Genomic DNA, 18,501 nt, shown 5'->3' on the forward strand with positions numbered 1-18,501 from the left:
GTCAATGTACTCATTAAAAAAATGAAACAATGCTGTATTAATGCAATGCAATGTGCATACTGCTGTAAACAGAATCAGTGGTTTGTGACCGACAGTCTGGATGGTAGCTATAGCTATAGCTGTCAAAAGATATAGCTTCCGGCTGTCAAAAGACACCAGAGACCTGACAGCTCTATAGTCAGGTCTTTGGTGTCTTTTGACAGCCGGAATTACCTGCTTTACATTTTCGAAAGAGGAGACTGACTCTTTGACTTGTTTCATAGTGGAACCTTGCTATAAAGACTTTGGAGATAACAAAAATCTGTTATGACGAGGTAATTTTGCTGGTCCTAGTATTAGTTATTTGATCTTTTTGTACTTTTATACGACTAAAGGAACCTAATGAAGCAAGGTGATAATCGTGGTCCCAGGAACCTCATTATAACGTGGTTCCACCCAATACATTATATCATACTTGTATTACAGTGTATTCATGTTTGTAAAACACTGGTTATTGTAAACTGCTGTTGCTGTTTAATCGTTATTTTTTTTTTAATTTGCATGATCATGTACTTGATTTCTCTAATATTTGTCTACAGTTGCCTATGATAAAAATTAAAGATGCGGAAAAAAAATCGTGGAACTTAAAAAAACAACAACAAACAAACAAAATTTTGACAGCCGAAGATATGATACGAAAAACACTCGAGAGTGAAAAGTCATGAAGTGAGGACAAAGGTAAAAAGTTAGTAATTTTTTACTCTCCTCGCCATTCATAATTTCGAGTTGCCCGAGGGGAAATATCTGCATACAGGGGAATGATAATTATCTTTTATGTAGATTTACCGGATGACCAAAAGTCTGTGGTTGTTAGAAATGCAAGGAGGAAAAATTGAATGTGCCACATTGTGCCCATATTGATTTTTTCCCCTTTTATCACAATCCAGTCATATCCTTTCTTTAGAGACCATCTTAGCGGAGTTTGAGCTGAACCCCCCCCCCCCCCAAACACACACACCTTTATAATATTACCCTTACAAATTTCAGGACGAGAGCGAAACAAGTTGGTCTACTTGAAGATGACACCGGATCTTGTGTTATATGTAATTATTTGAGTTGTGTGTTTGACACATGTATCTTTGGAGCATTATTGACAGGTGTTACTTCGCCAGTTGCGGTGTGACTTCGTTTGCGGAGATAAAATAAAGAGCGAAGCAAACATACCAGAGCAACATACTGTCGCGCGCCCTCGTGTGTTGATACCGGGGAGAATCTGAACAGTATAAAAGTTGTTCCATTGATCTCTGCAGGAGGTATCTCCTATAGACATCAGTTAGTTGTGTAATGTACAAGCAAGCAAGCGTGTTTCTTCTATAATAGCTTCATGGAAACATTAAAAAAAAATCTTTGGAATGAATCTGTTTTATCCTATAAGCTGGTATACAACTGTGATACAAACAGAACTGAACAAGCACATAAGCAGAAATATTATGACATACATTGTACATGATTCACTATTTTCCTGATGGAATTCTATCACGAAGATTAAGGTATGAGCGAATATGATAATATTGACATTTTGCTTTTAGTTTCGGTTAGTAGTATGGCATCGAGAATGGAGAAGGTACCATAATTTATCACTATTTTTTTCCAATTTTGTACCAACCATAACAAACTATACACTGTATAGCATAGGCCTCAAACTTTGAACACCCTTATTGAAATAACAAATAATAATAATAATAATAATAATAATAATAATAATAATAATAATAATAATTTTGATAATAATAATAATTATAAAAATTATAAAAATTATAAAAAGGTCAGCCGACTTCATAATACCTTTAAAAATCCAATAAAATGTCAGTGCATACTTACGTATGCGCATCACTTAAATTTTGCTTCTATTTCAAATCCTACAAAATGTGGTTTTATTCTGTCTGGTGTATATGCTGAGTGCAACATATATAATATTCTGGAGCACATTTTTTTCTTATTCATTCATTCATTCAGTCACTTTTTTTTTTTTCATTTCCAACAGAAACATATCAGTATATTACAGAAATTGAATACATAGATTTCATCATAATACAAAATAAAGGATAAGTTTACAATTTTTTTCAATTTTTTTCAATTTTGCATTGTTCTGCAGGGATTTTTTTCTCTTTCTTATAAACTTGATGAAATTAAGTGCATAGGGTGGACTTCTTCTTTAAATACTAAGAAAAGTTCCGAAAAAAAAAATAATTTCAAAAGAGATGTCGGTTTGGTGCTTGTTTTATAATTCATTCATCATTCAAGTTTATTATTCCGAACACTCAAATTTTATATTCCCAAGGGCTCGTTATTTTTCATGGAAAATCGATAAGATATACATGTATATATATATATATATATATATATACATATATAGCAATAATAAAGTCACAACAGAGGAATGCAGGGAATGCATTAATAGCCAATCTTGATTTAATGAATAATCAGAATTTTCGAGGATCCTTCCTCTTCTTCAGGGATGTAAGTGCGAATATACTGTGAATATACTGAATATACTCCTTCTTCAGGGATGACAGTGCGAATATAAACTACAATGTTTATATACATATATATATATATATATATGTGTGTGTGTGTGTGTGTGTGTGTGTGTGTGTGTGTGTGTGTTCCCATAATCCGAATAGGGAGTTATTGCTGAACTATTTTATTATTCCGAATATTGGAAACTTATGAGGATTAATGATAGCTTTTGAAAAAAAAGGTATATGTTTTATACGATTAAGTCAGGTTTTTTTTTCAAACAATATGCAACCTGCAGTAAAATTAGAAGGTAAAGCTTGTCAGCGGTTAGAGTACAAAATGGAGTATAGGCCTGCAGTATTTTACTAAACTGCTTGGCCTGAAAAGTATATCATAGCGTTACGGGAGGGGTGCTATAGTGTCCTTCAGTTTAAACTGCTTACTTTTTAAAGCCAATCTCAGTCATGCACCATTCATTTTTCTATAGTGATTGGTGAGATGAAGCATTGCTGTAGAACAGAGGCGTCGAGGGGGGATGGGGGGGGGGGGGGGGCAAGGGGGCATTTGCCCCCCCCCCCCATGAAAATATTGGTGGTGGGGGCAAACATTATAATTTTAGTATTAGTGTATAGGCTGTATAGATATCAGTTTTCTTTTCTTTTTTGTTTTCATGATTTCCTTTTCTTTGAATTTTTTTTTAATCAAAACAAAAGAGTTACACATCGGAGCAAGATTCGAAATCATCAAAGTAAAAATTAGAAATAAAAAAAAAGATCATCAGATTACAAACAAAAATAAAGTAAAGCAGCATACACTACACGTATTATAAAATAAGTAAAAATGTTGAACAAGTATTATAATGTAGGACCTATATTATATATGCAAAACAGCTTTAATGGCAGAGAACATCAAATCTTCCCTAACACGTTCAGAGCGAAACAACCTGATTCCACGCATGACACAACAGAAGAAACATGTAGGCCTATGCTACAACATTTAAATTATAAACGACAATATCATACCATTCGTTTGGAACCAAGTCGATGTCCCAGATGCCCCAAGGGGTCTCACAGATTGGCACCGATGACATTGTCATTACAAATGATAATTTCACATCTATAATGTTCAGGGTGCTCACTGCGCAATGACATGATCACATATGTACAGGTCAAACCTCCATTACGAAATAATTTTTTTTCCTTTCTTTTAAACCATGCGATACTCAATTTCTTTACGTGCCTTTAGGTACACTTTAATTGCCTGAATTGAGGGCCTATACATCACTCCTGCAAACATATATAAATATGATATTTCATATATTTTCCTTGAACCCCATCCCCAAAACAAACAAACAAACAAAATAGATAAATCGATCCAAACATGGAGGGTTTCACATTCGTTTTAGTATTTTGATTTATTGATCATTTATCTCATTTCATCCCAAATTTTTATTCTTTCTTATTTTTTATTTTTTATTTTTTGCATAATGAATCGCTTTTTCTCATAACAGTAGCGACTTGACATCAAGGCTAGGTGATTACCATATCAGCTGATTGCTTTGTGCAACCAGCAACAACGAAACCCAATCGAACTCATCCAGGCAAGCACTCTCTCCATTGAACGTACATGTACACAGATATCGGACACTGTGCGTGTTCTCTGTATTGCGCACACCGATTGTTTACATTCTGCTGTATTACCTTGTAACCACTGGCTCAGCGACGTCAATACTTCAAAGTGAGACCAGGGAGGTTGGAAGAGACTCGTAAAATCACTGGTAAGACTAGAGCTTATCTACCTTTTCAGTACTTGTTCCCTTGTTTCTGCCTTTAGTCGTGAGAGGAGCTAGACAAAAAAATCCGTCTGCCCTGAGGAACTTAGAGTCTAATGATAATATAACATTTCTTGACTTGTGCGGTTCTCCTCCGAGTAGTCCGAGGCCGAGGGGATTGGATTCGAACCCATGAACTGATGAAGCCAGACATGATCCGACGATCAACGACGATATCTTTCGGTCAAGAGAAGAATTCGGCCTGTGCAGCTGTCTATTGTCTATGACTTTGGTATTAGATCTAGTATTAGAAAGTAGTAGAACTCCTGTTAGTACTCTGAGAAGGCCAAGGGAGAGGTCTATTTGATGAGGAGGTTGCGATTACGGTCTTCTGTCTATAAACCCAGCACAGTTCGATCGTCCTACTCTCTAACGTTAGCCCTCTCCTTAGCCCCGGAGACCGCGCCGCCCTTGCACGTTGGGGCTGGTCGCAGTTAGCCCTCTCCTCAGCTCAGCTGCGGTCGAAGAAAGTTGCCATCTACTAAGTAATTAAATAGTATTAGTAGTAAGTACTAGTATCTCAGGACGGGTATCACGATTGGGTGTCTATAAACGTAGGCCTCAAATAAAAGTGGACACTGCCACTGGTTGCAGAGCAGAGACCAGGCGATTCTGGCTGGGATCTAACGTGCGAGATGTCATTTTGCATTGTAACTTTCGTTTTAATCTCTCAACTGTCATATGTAGGCCTATTTGTAATAGAATTGCAACTAATTCTAATTGATCTGAGCACAAAGATTTTATTCTGCAAGAATTCAATCCATACCTCTCACAGTGTTCCATGGAAACCGATAACTTGGCAGGTTGAGAGAGGATAAAAAAACTAGGGCAAGTGTTAGTCTTTAGACTTTATATATAGTGGTCTAGACCTAGGGCCTGCTGTTACCTACTGTGCAATTTGTGTGCATGTTTTGACCAAGTATCTGTTGCGAGTTACTAACCTAAACTTGAAGTTATATAGTTGGTGTCCAACACATCGACAATGTACATAAAAAACCGACACCCCTCTATTATAATACTAGCATTGCGCATTAAAAAAAAATAACTTTCACGCATGAGGCTACATGCAGTGGTTTTGCATTCTTCACTGGGGATTCGAAGATGTCCAGATATTACTGAAAAACCCAATAATAAACAAGATCAACAGCAAAACAATGATACCATAAAGCACAGTTACTGGAACACAGGCTGTCGAACCCACGGTGCCTGATACTGTAAAACATGATATTCGCGGCACGAAATTTTCGTGAATTGGAGCCGACGGCCTTTTTCGTGGCAAGAAATTTTCGCGAATTGCCTCTTGCGTTCAATGCATATAGTGCGGATAAGAAATTTCGCGTGCATTTTAATTTTGCGAATCTTGGCGCTCGCGAAATTCGCGAAATTAAAATGCACGCGAACATTTCTCGTTTTACAGTACATGTAGGTACTCAAATTCGCACGCACTGCTCAGTTAGGGTATAATCTCACACCGATAATTTAGGGCCATAAAGTGCACGATTGCCAGAAAAACATTATGTGCATTTGACATGTATTGTCAATAAAGGGTATGGTAGGGGTGTTGGTTTCAAAATTATGGCGCAACTGAGTGAGTCAAAATAGCATGGAACCCACGCGTTTGAAGCAGTCGAATATTGTGGAGCATGTACCACATGTCTAGCTGGGAATTTACAGCCATGCTTGCTTGCTATTAATTCAGTTGACTGTGTGCTTAGCTCTATTTTGATCTTATGTTTATAAACAAAACTTGTTTACTCAGTTACTGTATATGGAGTCAAATATTTGATAATGGAGCTACAACTGTACTGTAGCTCCATGTTTTTACAAAGAAAATGAGAACGCAATAGATTTTGCCAGATGATTAGACAAGAAATTTCTGTGGTAATTGTACTGATGTTTGATCAGGTCTTTGATCCCTGTGTTATACAATGTATCTTCTTCTTTTTTAACAGTCAATCATCTTGCATGACTTATCTACAATAATATTAGAAGCCATCCCACATGTAGGCCTGCGCCTACCATACTTTTAGTAATTTTCACTCCTGTTACAATAGATTTAACACATTTTCCTTTGATGTTTATGCTTTAAGATATTAAAAACATGCAGTGTGATCTGTGAAGTGTGAGGTCATGTGCCCCGATACCATTTAATATTAGGGAGAATGGTGATGGTCAGTACTTTATGCAGATTTTTTGGTACAAGCAGAGCTGTGTTGCATACTAACATTACAATGTAGCACAAGTTTTTATTCAGACTCTGTATTTTTTATACTGGCATGTAAAAGAACTATGATGATGACCCTGTACACCCCTTTTGTAGATACAATGTAAGAGTGCTTCTTTCTAGATGCAAGTACTCAAAACATGATATGTGTAAAATGATTGCCTTGAGCAGTGATCTATGTATTATGCAAGCCCTGCAACTTGGTATGTACTTACACGTACTCATCCTCTTACATGCGATGTTTTTTTTTTAATTCTTTCCTGTCCAATCTGTAAGTATGACACAGAAAAACCTTGCCTCGCATGTTTGTCTTTCAGAATGCAAATATAATGCCTAGTTTTATGTGCCACAACTACCTGTAACCTGCTTCAAAGTGATTGAAGTAGAGCAAAATGTGATGGAAAACATGATTATGAAGATGTTATTTATATTGACTGCCACTTAACTGAAAATGAAACAGCATGTACAGTACAACCATTCACACTGGCAGTAGTCTTCCTGATCTTATATTTTGTCACCACCGGATATGTTTCAACTTTCAAGGGCTTTTTGGAGGACAGTTAATACAAAAATATACCCTTTTGGAATGTTTGTAAACCCTTTAATGTCTGTAATCCCTTTAAAACTGTATTACCTTTGCTTATTAGTCTTTAATGGGACAAAGCAAACAAGCAATAAGATATGAACTGGTCACTTTATGACAAGTTAGGTGATAAACTGGGGGGGGGGGGGGGGGGGGGGGGGGTAGGTCATCAGATATCGGTTGCCCTTGATCTAAAAAAGGGACAGTTAGAAATATCCAAGCAGTACTACCTAGTATGGTCATATTGATTCAAAGAGTTAGCAATACTAGCAAAGAATAATCATGTGAATTCAGAAGATAATAGTCCAAAGTAGTACAACATATCCAAAGTTGGGAGAATATTGAGCAAAAATGACTTAAATACATGCAAATAAATGTCAGAAACATTACATCATGAAATTAAATTCTACTCTTCTGATTTTAGATGATGATATGTAGACATCATGCTACCTTGATTGAAATATTGATACTTGAAATCTTATTTTTCAAGTCTTATAATATGCAGTGAAAATAATGGGTCCCCCTGCATTTGAGGAGCTCTGGCCAAGTAAACAAGGGTATTTTTTTTTCACTACTGTAAAACGAGAAATGTTCGTGTGCATTTTAATTTCGCAAATTTCGCGAGCGCGAAGATTCGCGAAATTAAAATGCACGTGAAAGTTCTTTTCTACACTATATGCATTGAATACCAGTTCCAAATCGCGAAAATTTCATGCCGCAAAAAAGGCCGTCGGCTCCAATTCGCAAAAAATTCATGCCGCGAATATATCATGTTTTACAGTATATTTGCACAATGACACATGTGCAGAATTTTGCCTGTATAGTGCACACACATTACCCTGTTTTTGGTCAAGATCAACCAGATATCAGTGGATGACTACTGGTTGTATCAGGGATCCAAATCAAGTAAAAAAAAACCACACACATTTTTCATGTTGCTTTATACGTGTACGTAAAATGCACTATCTGCATGAAAACAAATGGACGGATGCGTACACAGGGACATTTTTGAAACGATTAAGATTGTCTGAATCATATAGAAAACAATCCGGAAGTGATTTGGAGCATTTTCAAATTTAGCCTGACCCGCCTGACTGACAATTTAAACATTGCGCAGGAAGACCAGCCGTCTCTTGAACTTTGTGCCCACTGAAATTGAAAAATGATATAGATCCTGAGTGTGACATTGTGTTGTGAAGATACATTGTATTATCAATTGTTTGATCTTCTGTCAAAATTGCAAAGTGGCATCTAAGATGATGTCATGCATAATGATCTTGATTACAACAGTATGATCCAGTAAACATTGTCATGTTGCATTTACTATTGACATGGAAAATTTAATGCGTCAGTTGATGATGTTACTGTTGAGATGCTGTTGAGAGGAAAAAATGAAAGGAAGATTTTGACAAACACAACACATGTAGGTGATACACTGTTAGCATATCACCTTCATTGTAACAATACTCTGATTTGTCCTTTGATGCATTATGTAAGGTTGATTGAGTAACAACCCCAAATATGGTGCATCAATGTTTGTCATTTCATGTTCCAAGCCTTTGCAATTGATAAGTTCAAAGGCATTACATTGTACACATGTTGTGTCATAATTGTTCTAATTTTCAATTTACCATTTCATTGAAAATGCAGAATAAGAATGAAAGTAACCACAGGATGGCTAAACAGCATCAGTTACCGGACAATGATTTCAGGACTTCTTTAGACTTGAAATTCATAGATTCAAGTATGGAGGATTTTAGAACTTCCTGTACATCTGAAAGTAACAATTTCAGCGACATGGACACATTCATCAAGTGTGGTTCTGCCAGACGACGCTCATCTTTCCCGTCAGTTGCCGTGGAAACCGAGAATGATGAAGGAGAAACCCAAATGTTGTGCAGCAACAATATACTGTCTAAGACTGCTGGGATGAAGCACTTTGCGAAATCTACGGGATTGTTGCCCACGAGTACTCCCAGCGAGAATTTTCCCAGTCGTCTTCTGGCACCAACTCATCACGTCCCCATGGGGAGCATGCTTAACATCGCCAGTGAGAAGCTGGCGGGGGCGCAGTCCAAGGACTGGTCTCTGCCTCCGATGCAGCCCCCCAGGAAATTCCTCAAGCTCCTACAGCAGTCCTCGGTGCAGTTTGGCATGGAATTCTGCTACGCCACTGAAGGGGCTCTGGTTACGCCCATACTCCTCCAACTTGGTCTCCCGAACCACCTGTACGGGCTAGCCTGGTTTCTTGCCCCCATCCTCAGCCTCATTTTCGCCCCTCTCATTGGGTCTTCCAGTGACCGTTGCCCCAGCCCGTGGGGACGGAGGAGGCCCTTTATCCTCGTCTTCAGCATTGGAGCGGTCATTGGGACTGGACTATACCTCTATGGGGGAGAAATTGGTGACCTCATTGACTCAAGTGGTGAGAACAATCTTGTATTCATTTATTTGTAACTTGAATTTGAATAAATGCAATGTTCGGAGCAGCTGGAGAAGTTTTGCACATCTTTGTGTAGACAAAAGAACAATGTGGCTCTTGTCAAAGTTAGCCTTTCTATGAAATGTGAATCAGAAACCTCTTCAATTTTGTCTAATGTTAATGATGTTAGGTCGTAGGTTATCAATGAGTTCCAACAATGGAAATGAAGTTCTAGCTACAGTCTAAGATAACTTTTTGAAGGGAAATTTCACCCTGATATCATTTTGCTTTGTATGAAAAGACAAATATCAGAGAAGTAGATGAGTGGAAATTTTAGGAAAGAATAGGACACATAAAAAAGAAGTTATGAATTGTGAAAGCTTTGAGAGTAAGACATATTGGCAACTCTGTGTAATCTGCAGCTGTGTTTAGCAGCTTTCCATTTTGTTTGTACATGATGTCACCAATTTTCATGCACAAATCAAATGGAGAGCTGCCAATGGAATCCCATTTTCTTTGCTCATTTTCCACCAATTTTCATGAGGATGGGAATGATCTTTTCAACATGTGTCATTGCAAATTGCACTTTTGCTTGCAGCCACAACTTGGGGTATAGCCATCACAGTGATAGGGGTGGTGTTGACCGACTTTGCTGCCCAAAGCTGCAGTACCCCCTTCATGGCCTATCTTGTAGATGTCTGCAATGCCGACGACCTGAAAAGGGTCCTTAGCATGACATGCGCTATGGGAGGTAAGTGTTTGTCTCAAAAAGAAACAAATTAACCCTTTTGTTGTTATTTGTGCCAGGGACTTTGGACAGTGTACACACATATAATTCTATGGTGGGTTTTGGGGTTTTTTTTGCCAATTTGCACAAAAAGAACAAAAATGGCTGAGAAGCAAATTTACTTTCTGCAGCATGTAAACAACAGTGACATAGAAATACTTTGCTGAAAGGATTGTGTCACTGCATCCACAGAGCCATGCAAGTCTTATGGAGTTTGATACTAAAGATGGCTTGTATGTACAACAAATGCTTCAGGAGAAACCGTATCAGTTTTTGACCAACCTTTGTGAGACCTTCAATAATGTCCATGTCACATACTTTGCACCTATATTGGATTGTGTATTAACAAAGTTTGCTCCCGAAGGGAACTTTTCTCAAAATACAAGTAGTCAAGAGCAGTTCATCACCACTTTCAAAAGGCTTTAAGAAAGCTCAAATACAGTACAGTTTCTTATCAACCATGAAGGTGATAAAAATGACAATTACATGTGTATGTTAGCCAAAAATATGCCACTTACATCCTATACACACATTGATATTCTTCTTAGTTTCTTCTTTTTTTCTTCTTCTTCTTCTTCTTCTTTTTTTTTTTTTTTTTTTTTGTTGTTGTACTGGTAAGTGTTCCAGAAGAAGAATATGTTATTTGAGGATAAATTTTAATGAACAAAATCAATAAGTTGTGTTTTCAGTCCAGTAATTATTGTTAAAAAGGGGTAATTTCAGTTTTAATCATTCTTGTAGAACAGTATTATTAGTGATAGCATTCCACTACATTAACACTCCCTGGGAATCCCAAACCTTATTTTGACAGTAGAGACTGCACTGTCACTACACCATACAGTGTATGCATGCAAACATTGTCATGCATGTTTGTTTGCCCTAATATATACAACACTGTGTACAAGCATTCTTTGTATCATTTTGGCCAAATATCGTCAGTGAATGCAGTGAAGAGGTTGTACAGTGTGGATGGTATTGTATGTAAATACTCTCTAGTTGCTGCTTGCCTCTTCCTGCAGGGCGATTGTCAAATTGTGCAATGTCCACAGAGACATCTATACATAGATACTTTGGACTGTGACATGTCATCATTTTCCAGTAGTGTAGCCTTGACCAAAATGTAATCACTTTTATTAAAACTAGAAAAGCACTCTGAGAGCGCAGACCTCCACCAAGCATGCAGCTCATTTCCACCACTGATCTTGTTCTTCTATAGAGATATCAGTGATTTCCACCCATACGTACTTATATAGCATTGTGTGCAGAGTCGCCCGATTTCCCAATATAGAAGCCTTTGTTACGTCATAAACCCTCAGCTGCACGGCGCGCCTCGCCCTAGCAGAAACTAGAGCACGCACCTTAGTGCGCGTATGCAAACCTCAAATATGCGCAGCCTGAACTCGCAAGTTCATTGACCCTACCTGCCAAAATATCAAAAATCCTTCATAAATTCCCCAAAAATTCTCGGATCACTACCAAAAGTTAATCGTTCGGTACTTGTGTCATTCTCAACCATTCCTGCGAGTTTCATCCCAATCCGTTAACTACTTTTTGAGTTATTTTGCGCACGGACAAACGAACAAACGAACAAGCCAACGGTAATGAAAACATAACCTCACCCCTTGGCGGAGGTAAAGAGAGAGAGAAAGAAGGGGATAGATTTAGAGAGAAAGGAACAGTTCTGTTTATTAGGTAATGGCTGTTACTAATGTCAGTTAACAATCATTCTTGACAGAATAAATAAGATCAAAGTTGTGAGGCTACATGTACATTTGTAAGAACTCGTGTCTTTCAGGTCTTGGCGGTGGTCTTGGTTACATCTGCATTGCCATAGACTGGGAGAAAACTCCTGTTGGCAGGGCTCTCGGAAGCCAGTACCAGGTCATCTTCCTCCTCAACATCCTTGCTTTTGCCGTGCCGTTGATCCTTACCTTGACGAGTATACCAGAGACACCCCTGGGAAGTTCCTTGTCCTCATCGGCCCCAACTCCCAGCACCCCAAGCGAGGCAGAGTCGACGTCAGAACACAGACCCTTACAGGAGACTAAAACCTCCAATTCCAGGCCGAAATTTGGCAAGAAATGTACCTTTCTCAGGGGCAAGAAGAACAGGGAAACAAAGACAAAGAGAACTGTGGATGCCAAGGGTTCGAGTGGTGGATTAAAGGGGTGCTTCCAGAAGAAGTCAATATTTTCTAGCAAGAGTGGTTGTGAGGCGAAGAATAGAGATGAGACTGATGAACCGTTACGTACGAATCCACCTGACAGAGCCAGCGAAAGTATAAATGGGACAACGAAGAGATATGAACAGCTTATACCCAACATACCCAATGGCATCTGCAGCAGCGGCGATAGTAGTTCAGTCAGCCCGAAGTGGAAAGTGAGTAATACTAAGGCCTTGGACAGCAGACACCCCACCCCAAACAGTCACTTAGGCTCCGAGTGTGTGGTGAAGATCCAGTTGACTGACCAACAAGAATCATTACATGTGAAATCATTTAAGATAAGGGAAGGGTATGAAAATGGCCGCATCCCAGCATCCCGCAGCGAACCTCTCATCAGCCAGCAAGACCCTATCGCAGAGGCCGTGTGCACCGGCACTGATGATGGTGTTGAAGGGGAAGAAGAGTGTAGTGAGGAGGATAGTGATAAAAACAGCGAACCGCAATCCTGTGTCAGCCTACTACACTCAGTTTTCTGCATGCCAAAGCAGCTGGTGTTCCTCTGCATCACAAATTTCTTCGGCTGGGCGGGGATGAACATCGCTCTGGTCTTCTACACTGACTTTGTCGCCCAAGCCGTGTACAATGGTAAATCACCTCATTCTTTCCATCACCTTCGTAATTACTTACCTCAGTAAGTGTTGTTTTGTACTTATTTTCTTTCAGTTGCTTCTTCTTTTCTTTTAGACAAAGTTAACCTATCTGGAATGGCTGGTCTTAATGAACTGATGCAAGTTACCACTTCATGTTTTATGAAAAAGGATAGTAGGCCCTATCCTTCCTCTTAATGAGCTATAACGGATGAAAGATAAGTAGTTGGTTTTTTTTTTTTTTGCGTATCTTACAACGTACACTGTATATCACTCTTGACGCGTGCACAAAAATTTAAACTTTGACGGGGCCATATTGCGTCATATCAGTTTAGATTGATGTGAACTTCAGCAAACATATTTTCCATAATTTACACCGGCAGCGTATCACCCAAAACGTAAGATTTCATACAAACACAATAACTTCCAGTCTGTCACTTCTCTCTTTTTTTTATTTGTGGAAATGAGAGTCAAAACTGAGGTACAAATGTATGCCTACGTGAGGTTGTGTTTGCTGTTGAATTGATAGTACCATACTTAGTACTGCGTTGATTTGTAACTATCCTATTTTACATGTGTCAATCATGGGTGACCGATATCTGATGACCCCCCCCCCCCCCCAGCATATGACCTATCATAACTCGTCTTAAAGTGACAAGTTCCATAATTTATTTATCTTTGACGTTCAGTTCAAAGCAAAGGGTGTATGATCTACATACAAGTACCATTGATTGTGTTGGGATACAAATCATGCATGCTTGCCTTGCACAATGCACTTTAGCATGACAGGGTTATGGTTAGCACATGAAGCTCTTGTCATACAATGACATGTTAGGTCTAGATTGAAGTCCACATTGGTCCTGTTTACAGACCATAAGGTCATTGAGGCTCCATTCCAGCATAACTGTTACCTACGTTGTACATTGTACAATAATTAGAATAGCCGTTTACAAACACGATATGCGTGTATGTGACCTTTAATACTTCACAAAACTGACAAAAAGTCACTACAATATTTAATGTTGTTTTGTTTTGTTTTTGTTTGTTTTTGTTTATTGGTTTTTGTTTTTATTTGTTTTTGTTTAATGGAAGTGTAGGTCAGTCAGTGAAAGAAGAGGTTCTGTACTGTCAAATGGAACAAGATAACTGATCAAAATTGAATTGATATATTCCCATTGATATGGATAATGAAAATTTAACTTACAGGAAACACTATATTTTATAAAGGGGCTTTGATATCGAAGGTCTATTATGTGCACACAATGGGGGCATCACTACAAATCAGTTACAGACCACTGCAGACATTTACAATTCCTGACATGCATATTTATTAATCTTAATCTAGAAATAAATCAGTGTGTATGATTGTAATTTCTACGTTGCCACAAGCATTATATCCAATCTGTAAAAATCTTGAAAGAAAAATCACCTGCTCACGAGTGAATGTGAAAGTAACAATGAGGAAATAATTTCACAAGATGGAAAGTGATGTCATTGGGAACCTTGTCCATGATTTAAAGGACAAGTTCACCTTCATAAACATAAGGATTGAGAGAATGTAGCAATATTAGTATAACACATCATTGAAAGTTTGAGGAAAATCGGACAATCCGTTCAAAAGTTATGAATTTTTGAAGTTTTTGTGCAGTAACCGCTGGATGAGAAGACTACAGCAGTGTATGAATAACTTAGATGTCACATGCGTACAACAATATAAGGAAAATATAAAGAGAATTTCACAAAATTTCATCTTTTGAAAAAAGTACACATTCCCTTGACTCGTTACCGACATATGTTATGGGTAATATTATTCCCCCTGCCTTTAGAAAGAGGCAAGTCAAGTGCTCTTTTATTATGCGAAAAAAGTGAAAATATGTTGAATTTTCTTTACATTTTCTTTATACTGTTGCAGGGTGGTCCACAACTTGAAATTTTAGCATGTTGCAAGCTCACAATCTGAGAATATTGCAGAAATTGAATATGCGCAGAGCGCACACGATGAGTACATAGTACGCAATATTTTGCTGCTTATCTCTCTTTGTGCTGCTTACAGTGCTGTACATTCAATGTTCTTTCTCATGTTTTATATATCTAAAGTACCTAGTAGTTTGATGTTTCTTATGTTATGCACATGTTTTGCACATTTTTGAATACTTTTACTTTGAGCTTGTTGCAAATTCTTGAGGATGTTGCATAGCATGTTGCTGGCTTTTTAGGATGTTGCACAAGAATTTTAGCATGTTGCAGCGACATGCTGAAACCCCTCATGGACCACCCTGCTGTTGTACGCATAATTACTCACAAGCTGTAGTAGTCTCCTCATCCAGCGATTCCAACACAAAAATTTTAAAAATTCATAACTTTTGCATCGATTGTCCAATTTTCCTCAAACTTTCACTGATGCGTTCTACTAATATTGCTGCATTCTCTCAATCCTTATGTTTATGAAGGTGAACTTGTCCTTTAAGTGAATGCTGTACATTTATTATATCCAAAAAAACATGGGGCAGTGGCCTTGAATATTTATAGAGGGAGTGAAAGTTCATTCATTCCCAAGGTATGGCTTCATCGAAGGGGAATACCAAATTCCAGACCAATCAGAGGCTAGTCCAATTAACCTGTTGAGGAAGGTTTGATTTTGCTATAACACACATTTTCAGTAGACACTTGCCCGAGTATACTCGGGACTCGTCCTCAACGGGTTAGAAAGAATAGAAATCTACAAGCACAAAATTTAAAAAAAAAAATTATTGAAATCTGTTATTGGGGAGATAATTGTTAAGTTAGTGCTATCAACCTGTTTTGGCAGTGTGCAGAGTTGACTTTTATTCTCTCGCTCTCTCTCATATCCACACTTACAAACATAATGAACTGGTGTAAAAATCTATATCGAAAATTAGAACAGTCAGAGTTACAGTGCTATGCATCAGGTTATTGTGATTTATACAATTTATTGAGCAATTTGCGAGCATACAGTAGTCAGAATACATGGTAGTGTATTGTGCAAAGTATTGTACGTCTCCCCCCACTTGTGTTATATAATTTTTTTTAGTCAACTAGAATTGAACTGTGTTCGAAGAATGTCACTTCATGCTCAAGCTGGCTTTGATAAAGAAAAATTGTTGAACAAAAAGGAAAGCAAGAGTTCATTCAAATCTAATGAAACATAATCCAAGAGTTTTAAAAGTTGCAAACGAGTGTATTTTCACTACTAAAGAGAGGATTTATCACAGGCATGTAGATGCAAAAACAAAATAAGGTGATGTAATCATTTACAAACTGGGCATTATTGCACTGTAAAATCATTCAGAAATAAATCAGCACTGTGAATCCTGTTTTAAGAAAAAAAAGCATCATCATGTAACATCTCTGGAATAATCTGATTGAAAAGATGCAGAAATTATACATGTAATTGCCTCATTTCAAATTTGTTGTGAAACAAGGAAAATTCATTTGAGTTATGTACTCAAATTTATGACTTAACCAGCTTTTAACATGATCACTACTAATAATTTCCATTAATTTTTAGATAATGACCAGTATTACCTTTCAATAAAAATGTATGCATGTAAAGGTAAAAACCACCAAAATTATAATCATGCTCTCTTTTTTGCCTACTTTCTCTTCTATGTGTGCATAGTTACATGTAGGTCTATCACTGAAATCTTTTATGTGGAGATGAGCTCCCAGTTAACTCTCTCACTTTCCCTGGCAATTTGTCAGCAAAGCATACAAAAGCTATTTTACATACAGTCTTCACAGAGTTGATTGTGTGCACAAAAGGTTAATGAAGAGCTTTGGTGAGTTTAGGCCACTCCCTATTGGCAGTTTCTTCCTTCATCAGTGGATTACCTCTGATGTAGGCCACTTTGGCCTCCTCCTGCTACTACTCCTCCCCCTCCTCCTCCTTTTCCTCCTCTTCCTCCTCCTCTTCCTCCTCCTCTTCCTCCTCCTCTTCCTCCTCTTCCTCCTCCCCTCTTCCTCCTCCTCCTCTTCTTCCTCCTCTTCCTCCACCTACCCTCCTCCCCTCTTTCTCCTCCTCCTCTTCCTCCACCTACCCCTCCTCCTTCTCCTCTTCTTCCTCCACCTACCCCTCCTCCCCCTCTTCTTCCTCCTCCTCCTTCTCCTCCCCCTCCTCCTTCTCATCTTCCTCCTCCTCCTCCTCCTCCACCTCATCTTCCTCCTCCTCCACCTCCTCCTCCTCCCCCTCCTTCTCCTCCTCCCCCTCCACCTCCCCTCCTCCTCCTCCTCCTCCTCCTCTTCCTCCACTTACCCCTCCTCCTCATCTTCCTCCTCCTCCTCCTCATCTTCCTCCTCCTCCTCCTCCTCCTCCTCCCCACCTCCTCCTCCTCCCCACCTCCTCCTCCTCCCCTCCTCCTCCCACTCCTCCTCCTCCCCTCCTCCTCCTCCCCTCCTCCTCTTCCTCCTCTTCCTCTTCCTCCACTTACCCCTCCTCCTTCTCCTCTTCCTCACCCTCCTACCCCTCCTCCCCTTCACCTTCACTGCCTCCTCCTCTTCCACCTCTTTCTCCTCCTCCTTCTCCTCCTTCTCCTTCTCCTCCTCCTCCTCCTCCTCTTCCTCCTCTTCCTCCTTCTCCTCCTCCTCCTTTTCCTTCTCCTCCTCTTCCTCTTACTTTTACACCTCCTCCTCCTCATGCTCATCCCCCTAATCTTCCTCTTCCTCCTTTTACTCCATCTCCATCAGGTGACCCCAGTGCTCCTCCAGACTCCGAGGAGTACCTCCGCTACGAGGAAGGCGTCCAGATGGGAAGCTGGGGTCTGTGCATCTACGCTTTCTTCTCCTCGGCAGTCGGACGTACGTATGCATTTCTTACCCATGACCACATTACCCTGATATAGACCTGCATGTTACAAGCGAAAAATTTGTTGTTGTTGTTGTTGTTGTTGTTGTTGTTGTTGTTGCTGTTGTTGTTGTTTATCAAAGGTTTAATACTTTTGCTTTATTCTGTCAAAATATTCAAAGGCACAAAACATTCAAAATTTTGAAAAATATTGATGTAGAGAAAGCATGTTACTGTAGCTTTCTAATACGGATTGTGTTTCAATGCCAAAAAGCTGTTTTTATCAAACAATGTTTTTCTTGTTTATCTGAGGTTTTGTGTTTTTTGTTTTTGTTTTTTGTTTTTTATGCCTCCGCCACGAAGTGGTGCCGGAGGCATTATGTTTTCGGGTCGTCCGTCCGTCCGTCCGTCCGTCCGTCCGTCCGTCCGTCCGTACGTCCGTCCGTAATGAATTTTGTGGACAAGGTAACTATCAAAACCTGTTGAGGTATCCTAATGAAACTAGGCATGTATGTGTATTAGGGGGTGAAGTTGTGCCTATCAACT

At 38.9% G+C, this 18,501-nt stretch overlaps 1 protein-coding gene across 1 annotated transcript; it reads left to right on the forward strand.

The window, feature by feature from the left end:
- Positions 1–4,199: 4,199 nt before the first annotated feature.
- LOC139721019 (proton-associated sugar transporter A-like) lies at positions 4,200–17,969 on the forward strand (the record flags this gene model as incomplete). The annotated part of the gene is made up of 5 exons (XM_071632348.1): positions 4,200–4,276; positions 8,788–9,559; positions 10,155–10,307; positions 12,139–13,152; positions 17,859–17,969. Coding segments are annotated over exons 2-5 (2,026 nt in total), but the record flags the coding sequence as incomplete, so codon positions are not given.
- Between the last annotated feature and the right edge of the window lie 532 nt (positions 17,970–18,501).

This window comes from Diadema antillarum, unplaced genomic scaffold (genome assembly GCF_040938485.1).
Source record: "Diadema antillarum isolate AM-2024a unplaced genomic scaffold, OU_Dant_1.0 scf00000136, whole genome shotgun sequence".
Lineage (NCBI taxonomy): Eukaryota > Metazoa > Echinodermata > Echinoidea > Diadematoida > Diadematidae > Diadema > Diadema antillarum.